This window comes from Saccostrea cucullata, unplaced genomic scaffold (assembly GCF_032062105.1).
Source record: "Saccostrea cucullata isolate Sc308-1 unplaced genomic scaffold, CSIRO_AGI_Scuc_v1 ctg648, whole genome shotgun sequence".
NCBI classification, from domain to species: domain Eukaryota; kingdom Metazoa; phylum Mollusca; class Bivalvia; order Ostreida; family Ostreidae; genus Saccostrea; species Saccostrea cuccullata.
The window spans coordinates 133,900-152,701 of NW_026923300.1; the positions used below are offsets into that span (position 1 = coordinate 133,900).

Consider the following 18,802-nt stretch of genomic DNA (forward strand, 5'->3'; position numbering starts at 1 on the left):
GATGCTAAGACATTGAAAAAAAAAGATGATTTAGTCTGTCCTCCATGATTTTCCCCTCATCTATACCATTATTACATGTATCATGTGTTTTGCCTTTTCCTTTTTTCCTCTCCCATTTTTTTTCTAATTATGTATATAATATATTTGTACCTCTGACCTGAATTTATATGCTGTAAATATTTTTCATTGTCCTCATGTACCATTTTAAATGATTTTGAGTGAATAAATGAACTTGAACAAGAACTTCAAAATATTACAGTAACTACATTTTCGTTATACAATCAAAAAAGTTTGGGAAAAAATTTTAAAATCAGCCGGGGAAAACACCTTGAACCTGAACCCGCAATAACATTGAAAATCTGACTATCATCAACATCAAGCAATTTTAAATATATTCCTAGAATCCGAACTGTCGAGGCAAGCAATTTCAAATTATGAGAATGGATAATGATTCGGCAATTTTAAACAAATACCGGTATTTCATTGGCAATTCAAGTTGTCTTACAGGTAATTTTGGTTTAATGATCAAATCAGTTTGCTCGTGTGATAATATTGAGCAAAATAATAACGCAATCTTACTGATTAATCATCATAAATGCAAGAAACAGACAGTTTTCTCTTATATTTCCCATTTTACCTGATCCTTTATTCAGTAAATTCAATTGCAGTTCAGACCATCGGGATCATGAAACATCAAAAACCTTTCTGTTGTACAACATGTTGTAGAAGCCAAACAGGCCAAAATAAAAATATTTTATAATATTGTTCTACAGAGTGTTGTTATCTGCAAAATTAAAGATAATTAATATATAATAACAGGAGATAAAAATTTTGACTTAAGTCTAAGTCTGTTTCATAATCCTGTTGCCTGGACATGCTAAGAAAATCGAGTTAAGCTGTAACCAAGTTATTACATTATTGGTAGATTTTTCTCAATCAAAGAATTTTTTCGTTTTCAGCAATAATGGCATCACTACCCTTTGCCCTATTTTTCTTGGGAGCACTGACTTCTATGCTGTATGCTTATCAGCCATATCCATCAAATTATCAAAGGAACTACCAACCGCAAAGGGTACCAACTCTTGTTAACAGGATGTTAAAGCGCACATATAACCAAGATCATCACAAACGGATGTCAGATTCCAAAGACTCACTTCCAGAGCATCAAAAGAGATCAAAGGTCACTATTTTGTGTAGTCCAGAGCAATGCAGGCAATTGATGGAATTCCTAAACAGAACACTGCCAAACGGCTACGAATCAATTTCTAATTTCTAGAAAAGTACACATTAAATCTGTTAGACTTAAACTGTAACAGGAGTTGTTGTTTAAATCCGAGATTTATATCAGCGTGTACATTTGTTTCCAAATGCTTTTTAATTTAAAATTTAGAGAATTTTCGCAGAATTCATATCCAACAGTTTCTTAATATTTTTAACAGTGGTACAATGTTTTCAATCACGACGAAGCATTCTCGAGATAATGAATTTTTGATTTAAGAATACTTTGAAATAAATTGTCTTACTAAAACCCATGTCATTTTAATCTTTATTTTGTGAAAAAGTAAAATAAAATACCAATAAATAAATTTTATGTTGAACAGAGTTACAATGAATATGAACACAGCATTCAGACAAAAAATTGAGATTCACATGGGTTTTATTCAAGTTCTCAAGCAGTCAGACTCTTTGCTTTCTGTTACCATCTTCCACCCAAAAGTTCAAAGCCTTCATGTTGGTGGCTAGCAAGGAAGAGCTTGATCTGTTCGATACACTCCGGTGTTTTACAATAGATGGTCACAGAAGAATCAGAACGCGTCTCCTTATGGGACGCCATGGGCAAGAGAGTTTTCGATTCGATCCTCTTCGATGAAGATTGGTCGTTGCTCTGGTCCATGAGTGTTGAAGATTCATGAGATAATGGTAACCCTTCTGTGATGACCGACATATAGACGAGAGCGACTGTCATAACACTCATGTACTGTACTGATATCATGATCCTTTTGAAACGATAATAAAATACACACATATAATTAAATAAAAATTACTTGCAACGAGATGAAATCATTTTTAAAAAGTGAATTGTAACATCCGCTACGGTTTGCTTAAAAATAATTTGTAGAATTATATACCATTCAGTATCATTTCTTAGCTACAAAATTAAAACATTTAAAGCAATTGCAAAAAAAAAAAGAGAAGAAATTGTAGAATTTTCTTAAAACAATTTTAACTATTATCTTAAAAAATGCTAAATATATTTAAGCACAAAGAGAAGCAAAATTTTGATCACTTACAGCGGTGAAATATATCAATATTTCCAAGGACACGAGTGTAGTTTTGTATTATTACAATCTATATAGGTTATGAAGACAAAAACACGCACAAGTTACCTGTACTGATGTAGGCGGCAAACGAAGTCATTGTAGATTCTACGTCCCCCACTCTTCTTATATAAACCAGATAAAACCCCCATTAACAAAAGCTTAATATTCATGCAAGATGTATTGTCAAAAGTTCAAACAGAATTGGGTGGAAAGGTCTAAATTAAGAGGCTCTTTTCAGGGTTTCTATCAAAACGAGTAAAAAGAACACTGCAATGAATAAAATAAAAATGTATTGTCCAGAAGTTCATATTTGTTTTAAGTTTCTACATAAATAAACATCGTATGATTTAACATTATACCGTAATCGTAATCGTTTTACAGTGAAGATTAATTTGTCTCCTTAGATACTTTAATTTTCTATAAATTAAAATCTAGGCATTCTAAAATCATTGAAAGCTACTTTTTCAATACAAATGAACTTGTAAATTTCCCTACCTTGACAATGGTCATTTGGAAACCTTTTTTTAATAATTAAAAAATCTTAATGGTGCACACAAGCACTCTGAAGGGGATGTTTCTGATTGACGATATACTAATATAAATGGTTTTTTGGGGACCATGTCCTCCAACAATCTGTTGGAATTCCCATGTGTACCAACTGTACCCCTTTATAAGCAGACCCATTTTTTGTATTCATATGAGGCAGATTTAATATCATGTATATGAGAAGTAGAAAACACTTGCTGTGGTCTTCAACTCGACATTCACATATATGGACGACATATTATTATTAACAATAGTTATTTCCATTCTTATGTCAAAACGATTTATCCCGGTTAACTTGAAATAAAGGATATCACAGAGTCTGACACGGCTGTTTTATTTTTGAATATTTCATTAGAAAAAAGACGTTAATGGTAACCTAATAACAAAGCTTTATGGTAGATGTGTTGACTTTAACCTTTCAATCGCCAACTTCCTTTACTTTTGCAGTTACATACCTTTATCAGTATCGCTCATTGATTCGATAAGCAAATACATGTTCTACTTATGAACAATTTCTCAAACGGTGTAAGTTATTGACAAACAAGTTGATTATAAAAGACTTTCAAAGTCTTCATTTCGTAATTTCTATGCTCGATACAAAGACCCTCTGAGCATATACAATCTACCAGGGGGTCAAATGCTGACTGGCATTTTGCATACTAATTATTAGGCCATTACTTACAAACTGAATTGTCGACGAATTTGCCATTATATCCCAAGCATGACAAGGAGCACATGGCGGGCGGCACAGTATGTTCACTCGTAGATGACACCTTATCCCAACTCTGATGTTGAAGAGGTTCCTGTTTACTCTGCTCCAGATTTAAATCGGTTGAATGGACTTTTGAGCTTGAATACTAATCGTTATCTCCATATATTTCATTTAAGCAATGTAAACGTCTCTGTTTCATACTGTTTATTTCAATGTGCATGTATGTGCTAGAATATTAGATGTTTAGTAATATCAACGTTTTGCAGAAGGATATGGAAATAACGAACAGTATTCAATCTCAAAGTCCATTAAACAATACAAAATAAGAGCAGAGCAAACTCCTGAAACATCAGAGGTGGGATCAGGTGCCATGGAGGAGTGAGCATCCCCTGCCGACCGGTCACACCCGCCGTGTGCTCGTTGTCATAATCAGGATATAACGGAAAAAATCCGTGGTCAATTCAGTGTATAAATAATGGACTAACAATTGGTATGAAAAACGTCAGTCAGCATTTCATTCAATGATAAATTGTATTTGCTGACAAGGTCATTGTATCGACCATAGAATTTACGAAATGATGACTTTAAACGAGACTGTTGATATTCTTGTTTCATCAACTTGCTTGTCAATAATTTACCTCGTTTAAGAAATTGTTCATACTAGAGCATTCTAGCATATCGAATCAACTGAGATATAAATACTCCGTATGCAGGTGATGAAGGTATATTGCTGCATAAGTAAGGGAAAATAGAAAATAAAGTCAATTTATCATATAGCTTGGTTGTTAGATTACCATTAGTGTCTTTTTCAAGTAAAATTCCAAGTATAGCAGAAATGGTATCTTTTATCAGTGAAATTCAATGTTCAATGCTACCTTTTAAGGACAAATCCAAGTAAAAATATTTCACTATCTTTTCCCACAAAATTCAGATACAGAAAATATTTCTATTGAAAACTTTTACAATGCTTTTATAACATTTTATAAAACTCTCATAGAATGTAGGCAAAAAAATTTCTAACTTAAATAGAAAATGGCACAAAGACGCACAAATTTACGATATCGTTATATTCTTTAAATTTTTGTTATGTATAGTTTTGAATTGAAATCAGAAAAAAAATATAACCTGCATTCGATGCACCAATTTTATGTTTTATTTAGCCTAATAAAAGCATATGACAACAATGTTATATAGTTAAAGTAAATTGTCATTCAGTATTAGAATCAAATATCAAGGCCGTAATAAAATAAGTTTGCCAGAATGTTTTGGGTGTAATATGAATCATACCATAACACTTGTCAGCAAATTGTAAGGTAAAAGATGTTCTAAGTTTATTAAATTTGGAGCTAAAACTTAATTATCGTAGAAAGCTAAAACAGAGAAGAAACACACAACTCCACGACTATAATATGTATGACATTTATATTTGTTAGAATCATAATTTTTTTTCCTGAAGTAATATCTAGCCACCGTAATAAACCTCTGGTCGCCTCAAGTTACTGGACTCCCCGTATTTATTCATGTGTTTTGAGGGAGGCATATAATGGCAGGTAGGCATCTTTAGTGGGAAATATGAAGTTAATTAATTATCCATCTATATTAAATAATCATTAATAAGCGAACCTGGAGTGATATGTCTAATATTTAAATTGAAATAGTGATTAAACTATGTACTTTGGTGTCGATAAAATGGCGCCTTAGAGCTCATGACGTCAATGTTTTGCAGTAAAACTCACGATTTAGCGCCCATAGACATCACTTTGGAATGTTAGAAGTGCAGCGGGATTATTATGGGTTAAGCCTCCCTCTACAATCACATGATGTGCATGAGCAACACCAATGGTTTCACTGACAAAGCAGAGAAAAGGGAAACTTGGGGCATTATCAACTCTTTTTCTTTCTTTCAACTGGGAAAAGTGAGAAGTGTAAAAAGATGTTAGCTCACAAGTAAGTTGTAATAAGAAAACTGAAAATTAAGTTTTATGGTTAATTAAATAAGAATATAATTATTCATTGATAATGCCGATATTTATAAAGATTTCTGTTACACAGCTTTTTATTTCAAATTGGCGAAATTCATTAATTTGTCGTATAAAATACCCTCCCTCTCAAAAATGTTCAAACAAGAAAACAAATATTGAATATTTATAAAGTTTACAGTAATAACTCTCCATCATTATATTGTTCAAACAAGAAAACAAATACTGAACATTTATTAAGTTTATAGCAAATAATCTCCACTTAAAACCTGCATAATAATATATCAATAATTTACGAGATAAAGCAAGCACTTTGCTGTGTAACGGAATTTTATCAATCACTCTGTCTTTTCCTTTTCTTCTTGTGATGATTTCAATATAAGGTGTGAAAATCTGGCCACAGTCTGTCTTTTCTGTAGTTTATTCAACTTGTTAGGGTTTTTGACTTGTTTTGAGGAATTTGCGTCTTCTAAACTTTTCTGAAAAAAGGATTAAAATATATGCTTTTAAAAATACTCAACACGTAATATGTAATTAATTACAAAAATTTATATGCATCTTTCCAAGTTAAGTTAAGCATTCACTGAAATTATTGATTACGTTTGACATACTCAAAATTTTATATATTTTAAAAAACAATCAAAACCAAAATTTAAAGAAAAAAAAACACATTCTGAATGAAATCATTTGCTCAATTTTGCAAGTTACAAATAAATTATTGATTAATTATAATGATAAAAATGCTTTAAAAACTTTTTTTTTTAAATACATGTAGCATCAACTCTATGATAAAACTTTTGCTAGCTATAGAATATACCAATTTTTTCAAGTTGGTATTTAGAAATTTTGAGGATTTTTGCAAATAAAAACATTCATATGGAATGTTTGTAATAAACCTTTTAATAAGTGGCGATAGATTAAGATAAAGAAATTAGTGAGAATAACAACAAACCTGATAAACTTGCACCTTTTCTTCAATTTTTCTCTTTTTTAATAAAATCTACAAGGATAAAGTAGTCAATGATAAAAGATTTTAAAGATATTTTATTTAAATTTTATATACGTTAATAAATTCTTTTTTCTCGTATTTTAAAGCGTAGGAAAAAAAAAACGTGTATACTAATTTTCTCATAATATACAATATACATTTTATTTTAGAAGTCATTCACATACTATAGAAAAAAATGTACATCAGTGAATTCCATTTTTTCTTGTTATTTTCAATGGTAGAAGTATGTGCATGTATTAGCATAAAAAGTATAATTTTTAAAAGCGGGTTCTGAATGATGTTGCGCACTTTAAATGAGTTGTGTTTCGTAGCAGTAAACACAACAATCCAAAACGTAAGTAATGTTTCTGTTTTAAGTATATTTTTAGTTTTAAAGATAGCGCCCAAACTTAGTAAGTACCTTGATGGTCACCATAACCATAAATGTGAGCTGATAAGCGATGTAAAGAATGACAGTTGCGACGAAGGCCCAGAGATCCATAGTGCCCTGTGTATCTCGGTCATCCTCAAAACGTGAAACGACGATATGCCATATACACACCACGTAGTTAAACAGCATACTTATTAACAAATATCTATCCTGAAAAAAAAAAATATATACATATAATATATTTATCCCAAAAAATCCATGGTCATAAAACTCCATGGTATTGTAAAATAAATTCTTGCTTACCTTCAAAGTATTCGATTGTTTAAATTATTAGATAGTTTTCATATTTTATGGTTCTTTCAATACTATTTTATTTTTAATACAATTTTTCTAAATAGACTGATATACTTACTAGTAAAGTTTGATAAGGTATTTTTGGAATGCTTTGATTGGCCATGAATCTAAAGGCGACTCCAGTTAATGCTAAAATAAAACCCAGCAAAAGACGGCGCTGTGGATTATTTCGATTAATGGCAAACGTGGTAATAGGAAGGGATCCGATCAAGGTCTGTAAGATAAAAATAGAAATGTTATGATAATTAAAATAATCACAATAAATATATATAGACTATTATAAATTCCCGTCAGAAGGACATTTTTTAATTTAAATATTTAAAAATGCTGAATGCAAGTAAAAAATACATATACATGTATTCAAAAAATGGAAATCATTACAGCATTAAACACCTACATTTCAAATGTTTTTCCTTCAATAAAAATTCAAAAGAAATTTGATAATGCAATATAACAAGAGGCCAATGGGCCACATCGCTCACCTGAGCAATGTGGCTAGGAAAAAAGCATAAATCAGTTTATTATTGAAAAGTTGAAACCCAATAGTGGTCCCAAACAATCCTTAAAAGGGAGAGGGTATGATCTGAACAAACTTGAATCTACACTAACTAAGGATGCTTGCATATTTCTTTGACTACCTGTGGCTTTATTGCCCTTTACATTTGAACTTACATTGTGGCCCTGCCCTACCCCCAGGGGTCATGCCTTGAACAAAATTGAATCTACACTACCTGAGAATACTTCCATATGAATAGGACTAATCATGGCTTTGCTATTTTTGAAAAGAAGATTTTTAAAGATTCTTTCTACATGTTTATATGTAAAACTTGAATCCCATGTTGTGGCCCAACCCTACCCCCAGGGGTCATGATTTGAATAAACTTGAATGTCCACTACCTGATGATGCTTCCATAAAAATATGATCATTCATGCCTTTGCTATTCCAGAGAAAATTTTTGAAGATGCTTTCATATAAATATAATCATTCATGCCTTTGCTAATTCTTGAGAAGATTTTTAACAAATTTTCCTATATATTTCTATGTAAAACTTTGATTGGCCATTGTGGCCCCGCCCTAACCCAGGGGGTCATGATTTGAACAAACTTGAATCTACACTACCTGAGGATGCTTTCCCTATAAGTTTCAACTTTCCTGGCACAGTGGTTCTTGAGAAGAAGTTTTTTAAAGAATTTTCCTATATATTTCTATGTAAAACTTTGATCGGCCATTGTGGCCCCGCCCTACCCCCGGGGGTCATGATTTGAACAAACTTGAATCTACACTACATGAGGATCCTTCCCTATAAGTTATATCTTTCCTGGCACAGTGGTTTGTGAGAAGAAGATTTTTAAAGAATTTTCCTATATATTTCTATGTAAAACTTTGATCGGCTGTTGTGGCCCCGCCCTACCGCCGGAGGTCATGATTTGAACAAACTTGAATCTACACTACCTGAGGATGCTTCCCTATGGGTTTCATCTTTCCAGACACAGTGGTTCTTGAGGAGAAGATTTTTAAAGAATTTTCTTATATATTTCTAGGTAAAACTTTGATCGGCCATTGTGGCCCCGCCCTACCCCGGGGGTCATGATTTGAACAAAATTGAATCTACACTACCTGAAGATGTTTCCCTATAAGTTTCATCTTTCCTGGCACAGTGGTTCTTGAAAAGAAGATTTTTAAAATATACCATCAAATTTTTACTATTTCTAAATTATCTCCCCTTGAATAAGGGCATGGCTCTTCATTTGAACTAATTTGAATCCCCTTCAGCTAAGGATACTTTGTGCCAAGTTTGGTTGAAATTGGCCCAGTGGTTCTTGAGAAGAAGTCGAAAACGTGAAAAGTTAACGACAACAACAACGACGACAACAACGACGACAGACAACGGACACATTTTGATCAGAAAAGTTCACTTGAGCATTCGGCTCAGGTGAGCTAAAAAGGAAAAAATAATGACAAGAGTTTTTTATATTTGAATTTAAATAAGACTAACAATTTTTGTTATAGAGAAAAACACAGTAAAGTAAATGTTGATAAATAAACTAAAAATTGTTACAGTTTGTGTTCTTGACTCTGCATAGTTGACCCTCGCAACAATATAAACCTGTCATAGAAACTGTACAGTGATACATGTAGGATTTTAGTTGATTTTTTAGTTACCATTATAATTATGATATTCCACAGAAAGAAGGAATATTTTCTGCTGGCCAAACCTCGGATTTGCAGGACGGGGTTGTGAGTTTCTTCATTGACCGCGGTCATGACCTCTGACTCGATGTAGGGTTCAAGGTCCCATTCCTGGGCGTGTATGTAGCAGGACACGCCTATTTCACTCGGTTTATCCAGGTCCTCGACCAGGTCTATCTCAGACGTGGGCAGAGAGGATGTGAAGGATATGTTCAAATTCTGAAGACAATAAAAACGTATGTTACACATGACATAATTTAAAAATTATATTCAAAATGAAAAATGTACTTTTGATAACAAGAGTTTTTATTTATCATTATGCTCATAGAATGTACAGTTTATCATTACAATAATATACTTATTTTAAAAAAAAATAACACAAGCGTGAGACATGCCAAATTTACATGACATGAGCTAAAAAACATTTTTTTTAATTTGAAGTTGAAAAAGAGATTTGTCACTATACTAGTATAAATGTAAAATGTATTCAAGAAGCGTATACTACATTATATGGAGTAATAAAATGGTTTAATGATTTAAAATACTGATTTTTAAAAATCTATATACTACTGTCAAATTACATATTTTCGAGGGGTCAAATTTTCAAGGTTTGCGGAAAATATATTGGTTTAAAGGGATTTGATTTCGTGGCTGGAGTATGTTTAGTAATAATCAATATCCATGCCTCGAAAACATCCAAAAGTAACCCTCCCACGAAAATTAGTGATTTTACAGTATATTTGACAGCTGTAAAATTGTTTATGAATGCTAAGCCTAAAGTCATTTTAAAGTCAAAGGTTGTGGCCTACAACTCGACATTTAAATATATAGACGAAGTATTGTCAATTAACAATGGTAATTTCCATTCTTATGTCGATACGATAAACACGTATATATAATACAAGTTACTATTGTTTACGCTCAACAACCATAGTTTTCAGAAATAAACTTAGCCTTAATATCAACATGTATCAGTTTTAGTTTATCCTTTTGAAATATAATTCAAACAAGGACTTTATACGTTAAAATAGTTTATAAATAAATTTTAATATGCATTTACTTTTTTCACTAGAGCTAACCTTTTTAATTTCATTTTAAAATTGATACATGTAGTCTGTCAACAGTAAAACTATGCAAAGCTAAATCCTGGGCATTGGCTTGGCAAACGTAAGCCTTTCTTACTTGTGAATCAAACGGAAAGTCATAGAGCTCTAACTTCTCTGTAAATGTCCCTTTCTGTCTTGATTTCTGCACCACATAGGCTTCTCCATTTACCGCCAGTGTCTCGTACCAGGTTTTGGAGTATTTTTCTGAGACTTTGTTTCTGATGGAAAGACCGGGATTCCAGAAACTTTTATACTCCACTGGTTGCTTTTCCTAAGAATTCAAACAGAAGAAAACAAAATGTTATGGGAGTTGTCTATCTTTGAACAATGACAGAATTGAATCAGAAGTTTAAGACTACCTTGAGGGTATCTAGTTTGGGTTCCCGCCATCTTGCCCGGAAATAAACGTCACCGTCAAACTGTTCCTTCAGAGTATCCACATTGTCCAGACGAATGAACACTACCCGGATGTAAACCTTTTTCTGTAGGTATCAAACAGAAAGATTCGATAAGTAGACACGTCTCTTTACATAGGTATCAAGGTCTCCGCGTGTTTTACATTTAGATATATCTTTGATATACGTTTTTTTTTATCTGAGGTTCGTTTAGGTCTGTCAAATCGGCAAATACTAGTAAATAATTTACAACATTTTAATATCTGTCATTTTACAGATGTAGTTCAACAAGGGATGAGGAACGTAAATCTGGTCCAAAACAATTGGAGTTCACATTCCGTTATTTTGACACTTACAATTTTCTAATTACTTATGTATTTTGCAATTTCAAATTGAAATTTGAAATAAAGTACGCTGTAATTCTACATATAAATGTTAATTTTGAAGTTTCGCGGGAATAAATATCAGTATCACCAAACGATAAAAAAGTTCATACCTTTGTTGAAGTTGTTGTTTCCATTTCCAAAACAAATGGCTATCTAGCAGACGACAGCTAAGAAAGAACCAACAACAGTGAACCAAAGAATAAAGTTAAGGAACTTCGGTCATTAGATAGTTTCCAGACGACTGGTTTTCAAACATTATTGATTTTAACAACCTTTAAATAAACAATATAGAGAAAAAATCCTTTTGAGCAGCCATGCTTTTATTCCATTTACCGATCATTAAATTAGATATTTTTATTTGCACGATAAGTTGAAGGCTGTAAATGCAAGGTATTTCAAATGCATAATGCAGTGCTTCATGCCTGCCATTTATCCATTTCGAAATATAGAGCGTTAAAATTATATGGCCGAAATCAGTACAATGCCTAAAAATTTTGGTATAATTAAAAGTTCATGTTAGATACGTTTGCTCGATAAACAATAAAAAGATTGTAAAAATCTGTTCCATAATACGTAATACATGAAATCAATAATTAAAATCTAAGTAGAATGCTTATGAGATGCAGAGTCATTTGGTGACTCCATGGATTTACCATTGTCCAAATGTAAAAAAAAATAATAATATAGAGTTGATGCTATACATCAATTTTTTATTTATAAAGATTCATAACACTCATTTTACAGCTATGTTATAGCACGCTTTATGACCCTGAAAGAGAGCAACATAATACATAACACAGCATTTAATACTGTTTAAAATAATGTTTGAAAATTCATATAAAAAGCAGAAGGAAATGTAAAATATGAGTATCTATAATTTTAAAATCAGAAACTTGGAAAAGAAGAAGGCAACGCTGCAATTCTTCCTTTACGATTAAGTTTGTTCTTTCTTCTTCGTCTCCAGCTTTCTCCAAATAACTTTTCTGCTTTTTCCTGCAAAAATTGGATTCATTACTTAATTACTTTTTTAAACGCTAATCGACTCAAACTATTTCTATATGCAAGTTTTGAATTACGTGTACTTTAAAAAAATCTATACCTGGTAAATCTTCTCCTTTTGATGAACTTCCCTGACTTTAAAATACCTCTACAATTAAGAAATGAAAATGAATGAATTAGGTAACAAAGGCATAGACATGATACTGATAGGTGTTTCAAAATAGACAGTACCTACCGTTGTCAATGATATGGCATAAAAAAAGATGTGGAATAGAGCGTAGAACACGACAAAACCAATGAAGAAGTAAAGATCACAGTCGGCTTGTGTGCCTCTGTCCGGAATAAGAGTCACAATGGCGTGCCAGGCTGTGATAAGGTAGTTAAAAATCATACAGTATAAAATGTACTTGTCCTACAAGCAAAAGAGAAAACTCCTCTATTCTGGTGAAATTCGATATGTAAAAATTATGATTAAAGATAATTATGTTTTCGCTTTCCTACCAGTCTTGTTAAGTACGAAATCTTAGGAAGTTGTTGGTTGGTTACGAATCTGAAGGTCACTCCTGTTAGGGTCAAGGTGAAGGCCAACTGAAGTCGGTTTTGTGGTAAATCTCTATCAACAGCAAATGTGGCGAAGGACAAAGAACTGATGATGGTCTAAAATCAACAATTAAAAGAGACTTAGTAAGAAACGAACGTCCTAGATATTCATATAAAGATTTCGATGCTTTGTTCCATGTACCATTATCAATATGATATTCCAAACGAAGAAACCAGCCCGTCTCATAGCTAGAGCTTTAAACACAAGAAAAGGGTAGACCACATTTTTGGTTCCTGTGAACTCTTTGGACACTTTCCTTATTTCTGATTCTACATACTCCCTTAACTCCCATTCCTGCAAAACAAGAAAAGAAAATCACAAGACTGGGTTTATTTTTAAAATTAATAATGAATGTTTAGCTATAATAAGTTCATAAAATTATTTTGTAACAAAATTGTAATTAATATTTTGAATCTATAATATTGAGAGTTGACTAAGGAAATGTCAAAGAATGAGTTTGAACAGAGTAAAGGTTACAGAAGGTCAAAGTTATTTTTTGATTACCGATATAAGTTCTAAAAATTTAATATTTTTTTGTAAATAATAAAAAGGCATGGCTACAATTGTTTTTATGGTCATGAGGATAAACAATAAAATGGTTGATTCTGAGGAGTAAGTACCTGTTCATCCACAAAACAGGACACTATGATGGAACTGAGATGTTCGGCGTCCTCTATGATTTCTAGCTCCTCCTCCGAAAGTTCTGACGTCACCACAATGCTCAGGTCCTGGCGGGAAACATGTGCAGAATAGGAAAGATGTTAAAGAAAATTAATGTCCTCAAAAAGGAAACCAAACTTTTTAGGATTTTTATTAATGTACAACCAGATTTATGTGAACAGAACCTTGAAATGAAATGCGAAACTAAAAAGTCCATTAAACAATACAAAATAGGAGCCAAGCAAGCAAGGACACATCCGTGTGAAACTAACAATAATATGATTCTAAATTATATTCACACAAAATTAGTAAAATTGCAAAATATACTCTAGTAAAATTAAAGGGTGAACATAAAATTACATTGTGGAAGAGTCATATCGTAAATATTTAATAGAATGGGTAGAGGTAAAGACAAAAATTATCAAGAGGGATATTTTGTAATAATAGTGTACATGCATTCAGAAAATTCAATTGTTATATCATGATACAATGGTTTCAAATTAGAAACCCCTCAACTGCTAAAGTATTTATTCGAAAACTGACATATTAGATGCTTAACCTGAAGATCAAATGGAAAATCCTGAAGTTCTAAATTTTCTGTAAATATTCCTTTTATTCTTCTTTTTTCCACGATAAAAGCCTCGCCATTTTTTCCATATTCTAACTTCTTCCACACATTGTCTTTCGATGCTGAGATGACGTTTTGAACAAGAAGTTTAGGATTCCAGTATTTTGAAAAATCCAAGTTGTCATTTTCCTATAAAAAAGGATTTTTTTTTAAAAAGTAAGTATAAATAAATTATAAAACACTACTGAATTTCTAATAGTTACTAGTATTTACTATATACATGTATTTTATGTTGATATGCAATTCATTTGTTTTTGTTTATATTGTCTTTTCTATACTTCTGATCATAATTCAGTTGTTTGACAAATGCAGAATATATTTTGTTTGTGAGAAAAAATGAATCAGATAAGAGCATTCTTCCGTGTTTGGTGACTACTGTATTTGTGTCACTCTTATCTCCAAATCAATTTTAACTACTCTTCCTTCCCAAGATAACCCCTTTTATATTCAAATAGAAATTATTTATATATTTGTTATTTTCATAATTATAATTCCGAATTACAAGATTGGAGAGAAAGAGAGAGAAGACCTTTCCATGATCTAGAGATTTTTCCCGCCATCTACTTTCAATGAAAACTTCTGCAGCAAACTGTTCTTTGACTGTATCGATGTCGCTTAATTTCAGAAACACAACACGTGTTTGAACTGTGTGCTGCAAAGAAAAGATCAGGAAATTCAATACTTAATATGCAAATAAAAACTAATATTAAAATCTTTTTTGTTTCAATTTTTACAATTGTCGATGAATTTACATTAACACGATAATTACTATTTTTCTTAATTTTCAGTGCTTCTTTTATTATAAAATAATTACTGTTCGTTATCTTTTGATAAAATATTTTCTTTTCTTTGTGTTATTAAAACGATGTTTAATTCCAAAAAAGAGAGATCTCTAATTTAAGAAATCATCATAAAACTAAAACCCTGATTTAGTTTTTGTTATTATCTAAAATTGTTTCAACTTTCCATAGCAAGAATCTGAAACGATAAACTTAACTTCCGCATTCATAACTTAGATAATACTGGTATAGACAGACAGTTTAATGAATAAGCTGTAACAACAATACCCTTAAGCCTAAACTAAACATCTGTATATGGAATATTTTTAATATGTATTCTTTTGAGAATTATCTATAAAAATAATTTTCTTTATTCTTTAGGTATTATCTGTAATTTCACGTGTAATCATTAATTATAATGTAATACATGTATGTAATGAAACATATACTAACCATAAATTACAATGTAATATGTGACGACACAAACCTTTGGCACCACTTTTCTCTCCTGCTCTGTCATGATATTTTCGTCATCCAAATCTTCTCTTGGAACTGACCAAAAATTATATTTATAATGTTTGAAAACACCGTTCCCCTAGGACCTACTTCTGTCCTTAATTTGTGTGTACATATAAACAAAACTGTCTGAATGTGCCCAATGGAGCGAGGTCCATAGTGTGCGATGTCGAAACACCCAAAGGATTCCATTATAGAAAGACATTTTATACAACGTGTCGCGTTTAAAGTTCCCTCGAATTACAATCTTGGGGCGTACAAATTCAAAGACTCTTCCCATGTCCCCTTAAGAAACAACGAGGAATTAAAAATATTTAAGTCAATACCCTAACGAATTCTTTTTAACTTATCACATTGGCGTCGGAAGCAAATTGAAAGTGGGGGAGGGGGGGCTAAGTGTAAAGAAACAATTATACCTTAAAAAAAACCTGACAAGCAAAAAAAAAAAAAAAAAAAAAAAAGGGGGGGGGGGGGGGGGGGGGGGATTATTTCCCAAACACGAAAAATCCTATTTCGGGGGGGGGGGGGGGGGGGGTAGGTTCGAACTTCAGTACCAAAAAGGTTAAGGGCTAAACCTACGCAGCAATGTTCAATGTCTATACTAAGTATATATATATCTTATCATAGTTTATTTATCAAGGATTATTTAGTAGTCCTGTCTCCCACTTTTCTTTCTTTATATATCTTATCATAGTTTCATTTATTGTAAAACTTCAATTATCAGAAAATTTTGTTTTACACGTATACAATTAATTTACACCTTTCAATAAAACTAACATAAACTGGATATAATTACAAATATTATATTATTTATCAAGAGGAATAATTTTACAAAATGTGAAAAAATAGGTGTTGATGTTACTTCTGATATTTTTAAAAAGTTCTTTTGACGTTTCTTCTGAGTTTTCTTTCTTTTTTTTATTTTGCGTTATTTTATTCATTTATTTATTTTATTTATTATTATTTTTTTTAAAATCACATTTGATTTATACCACTTCTCAGTTATGCAGTAGCACACTTTATCTCGCCTTTTTTTTTTTTTTTTTTTTTTTAAGAGTAAGGATAGGAACAAGTTACAGCAATTGCTGAACCCGGCAGAGTATCTTTCTAAGCCTTTTATGAATTTAGAAATCAAATATTAGTTGTGTAGATCGAACTCACTTTCGTTCACTGGAATGTTAAAATTTAAAAAAAAAAAAAACTAAAATGTTTTCACCAGACTGTATATTTCAGGTGAAATATCCTTCTGCTCCAAATTTCACCATTTTTTTTTTAAATTCCAAACATTGATTTTCATCAACAACTAACATTAGATTCAAATGGAAAATAGTTTGAAGTACGAAGCATTGCTTACTTTTTCAGAAATGAAAAATATATCAAATCATGCTTGTAAAATAATATGCATTCATCAACAAGAGTTATCTTTCCATTATCGCCCTTAAAAATATTTTTTAATAAACAAAATATTAATTAAATGTTTATTAACAATTCTGCATCTGAATTTTAGGTAAACTATTATGAATAATTAATGAAAATATTGGTTATAGAAACTAGAAATCAACATCTGTACGAGATAACAGACTTTATTGAGTCGACTATAAAATGGTCCTTATAAATGAAATCTGTAAAATCTGACATGACAATTCCTAAAATTTCATGGAAAAATATCTTCAGAAAGTTATCTCTCTTATCAGAGGGATATTACACCTTAAGAGCTTAGCCTCCCCCTTCCTATTTCTTGTATGTATGTTTATTTTGTCCATGATTATAATTATATAAGTCATTTCATCTTTTCATATAAACCTCTAATGAGGGAAATAAGTTTGAATGAATGATACAGATTTCGCAAGATTTTAAAATACACTAAATGAAAACTACGAAAGCCTATTAGGGTCAATCTAGAGAGAGAAAAAATTAAAAGGCGTTATAACGCCTTTCGAAAAGGCGAAATCAATGATCCTTGGTAGAGGTGTAGAGGTGTGTCTGGTATTAAAGAAGGACTTAGTTGGTTCAACATTGAAAATATATGACGCATTCAAAAATCCTTTTTCCTGGAAATCTAATTGCTATCTGTTTAAATTATTTTTTGAGAAATTATTCCTATATCTAATTGTGAAATTCATGTCGCAAAGGTACGATTTCTGCACCACCACCCCCCCCCCCCCCTCGGTTGGGCTAAATATGTTTAGTTATGTATTGAAAGTAAAAGGCGTAATAACGCCTTTTGGAAAGGCGTAATAATGCCTTTTAGAAAGGCGTAATAACGCCTTTTGGAAAGGCGTAATAACGCCTTCTAGTATGGAAAGGCGTAATAACGCCTTTTAGAAAGGCGTTATAACGCCTCTAAAAAAGGCGTAATAACGCCTTTTGGAATGAAAAGGCGTAATAACGCCTTTTCAAAAGGCGTTATAATGCCTTTTTTCGCGTTATTACGCCTTTTCGAAAGGCGTTATAACGCCTTTTTAATTTTTTTTTCTCTCTAGATTGATCCTGTTAGGCTTTCGTAGAAAACAAAACTCGATGGTCTGATAAAATGTTTTCACCGGACTGTATATTTTTGTAAACTAACAATAAAAACGATGTTGTTAAACTAAACGCATGGTACCATTGATAAGTTGTGAATTCGGCATTTAATTCGGTTTGCAAGTATCGAAAATCAACCCAAGAATGCCGCCTGTAGGTGGAGGCGGCGAATTCCCAGTTTTCATAATGGCGCCGGTTCTGACGTTTTACTGGCACGTAAAATATCAAAATCGTGAAGAAAAAATATCCTGGAAAACGTCAGATATTCCGGACTAATCCCATTCACTTTAATTTGTGGATAAAATTTTGTATAAATTGAAAATATAGGGTACCTGCAGTATTTCGAATGGTAAGGGAAAATGTTCAGTTAGGTATTAATAAAATTAATAGTTGTTTACTTAATGTTTGAAAATACATGCAATTGAGGGTTTCAATAATTTTAGTATTATTTTACCTTGGACTATTATATCAGAACCTTAAATTGTTTCATTAACTGTAGCTTAGATTTCCAACTGTACAATTTTACATCAAAGGTCAAATAATTATTCTAACTGATAAAACTACCAGGTAATATAAGACCTTCAGTTAGAAGTGATCTGAGTTTCCTTAAAGTTATCAGTCTTATCTACAAAGAGAAAAAAAAACTAATATTTCATAGTTGCACCATTAATTCCATGTCAAAAATCAAACGACTTTTTGTTATGCGCCCGCATTGATAGATCCGGGG

General features: G+C 31.8%; 1 protein-coding gene and 1 long non-coding RNA gene across 2 annotated transcripts; both read right to left on the minus strand.

The window, feature by feature from the left end:
- Positions 1 to 1,572: 1,572 nt before the first annotated feature.
- On the minus strand, positions 1,573 to 2,457 carry LOC134263684 (uncharacterized). Its single transcript, XR_009991332.1, has 2 exons — positions 2,388 to 2,457; positions 1,573 to 1,997 (listed from the first exon to the last, which is right to left on the minus strand). It is a non-coding gene; the product is annotated as an uncharacterized LOC134263684 (long non-coding RNA).
- Positions 2,458 to 5,581: 3,124 nt separating this feature from the next.
- Positions 5,582 to 15,888, minus strand: LOC134263694 (uncharacterized). The gene is made up of 14 exons (XM_062746075.1): positions 15,524 to 15,888; positions 14,787 to 14,909; positions 14,189 to 14,386; positions 13,590 to 13,697; positions 13,111 to 13,263; positions 12,870 to 13,025; positions 12,604 to 12,780; positions 10,948 to 11,070; positions 10,665 to 10,859; positions 9,456 to 9,701; positions 7,350 to 7,505; positions 6,968 to 7,147; positions 6,511 to 6,558; positions 5,582 to 6,037 (listed from the first exon to the last, which is right to left on the minus strand). Exons 1-14 carry the CDS (start codon positions 15,554 to 15,556, stop codon positions 5,897 to 5,899), a joined length of 2,037 nt encoding a protein of 678 aa, XP_062602059.1. The 5' UTR covers positions 15,557 to 15,888; the 3' UTR covers positions 5,582 to 5,896.
- Between the last annotated feature and the right edge of the window lie 2,914 nt (positions 15,889 to 18,802).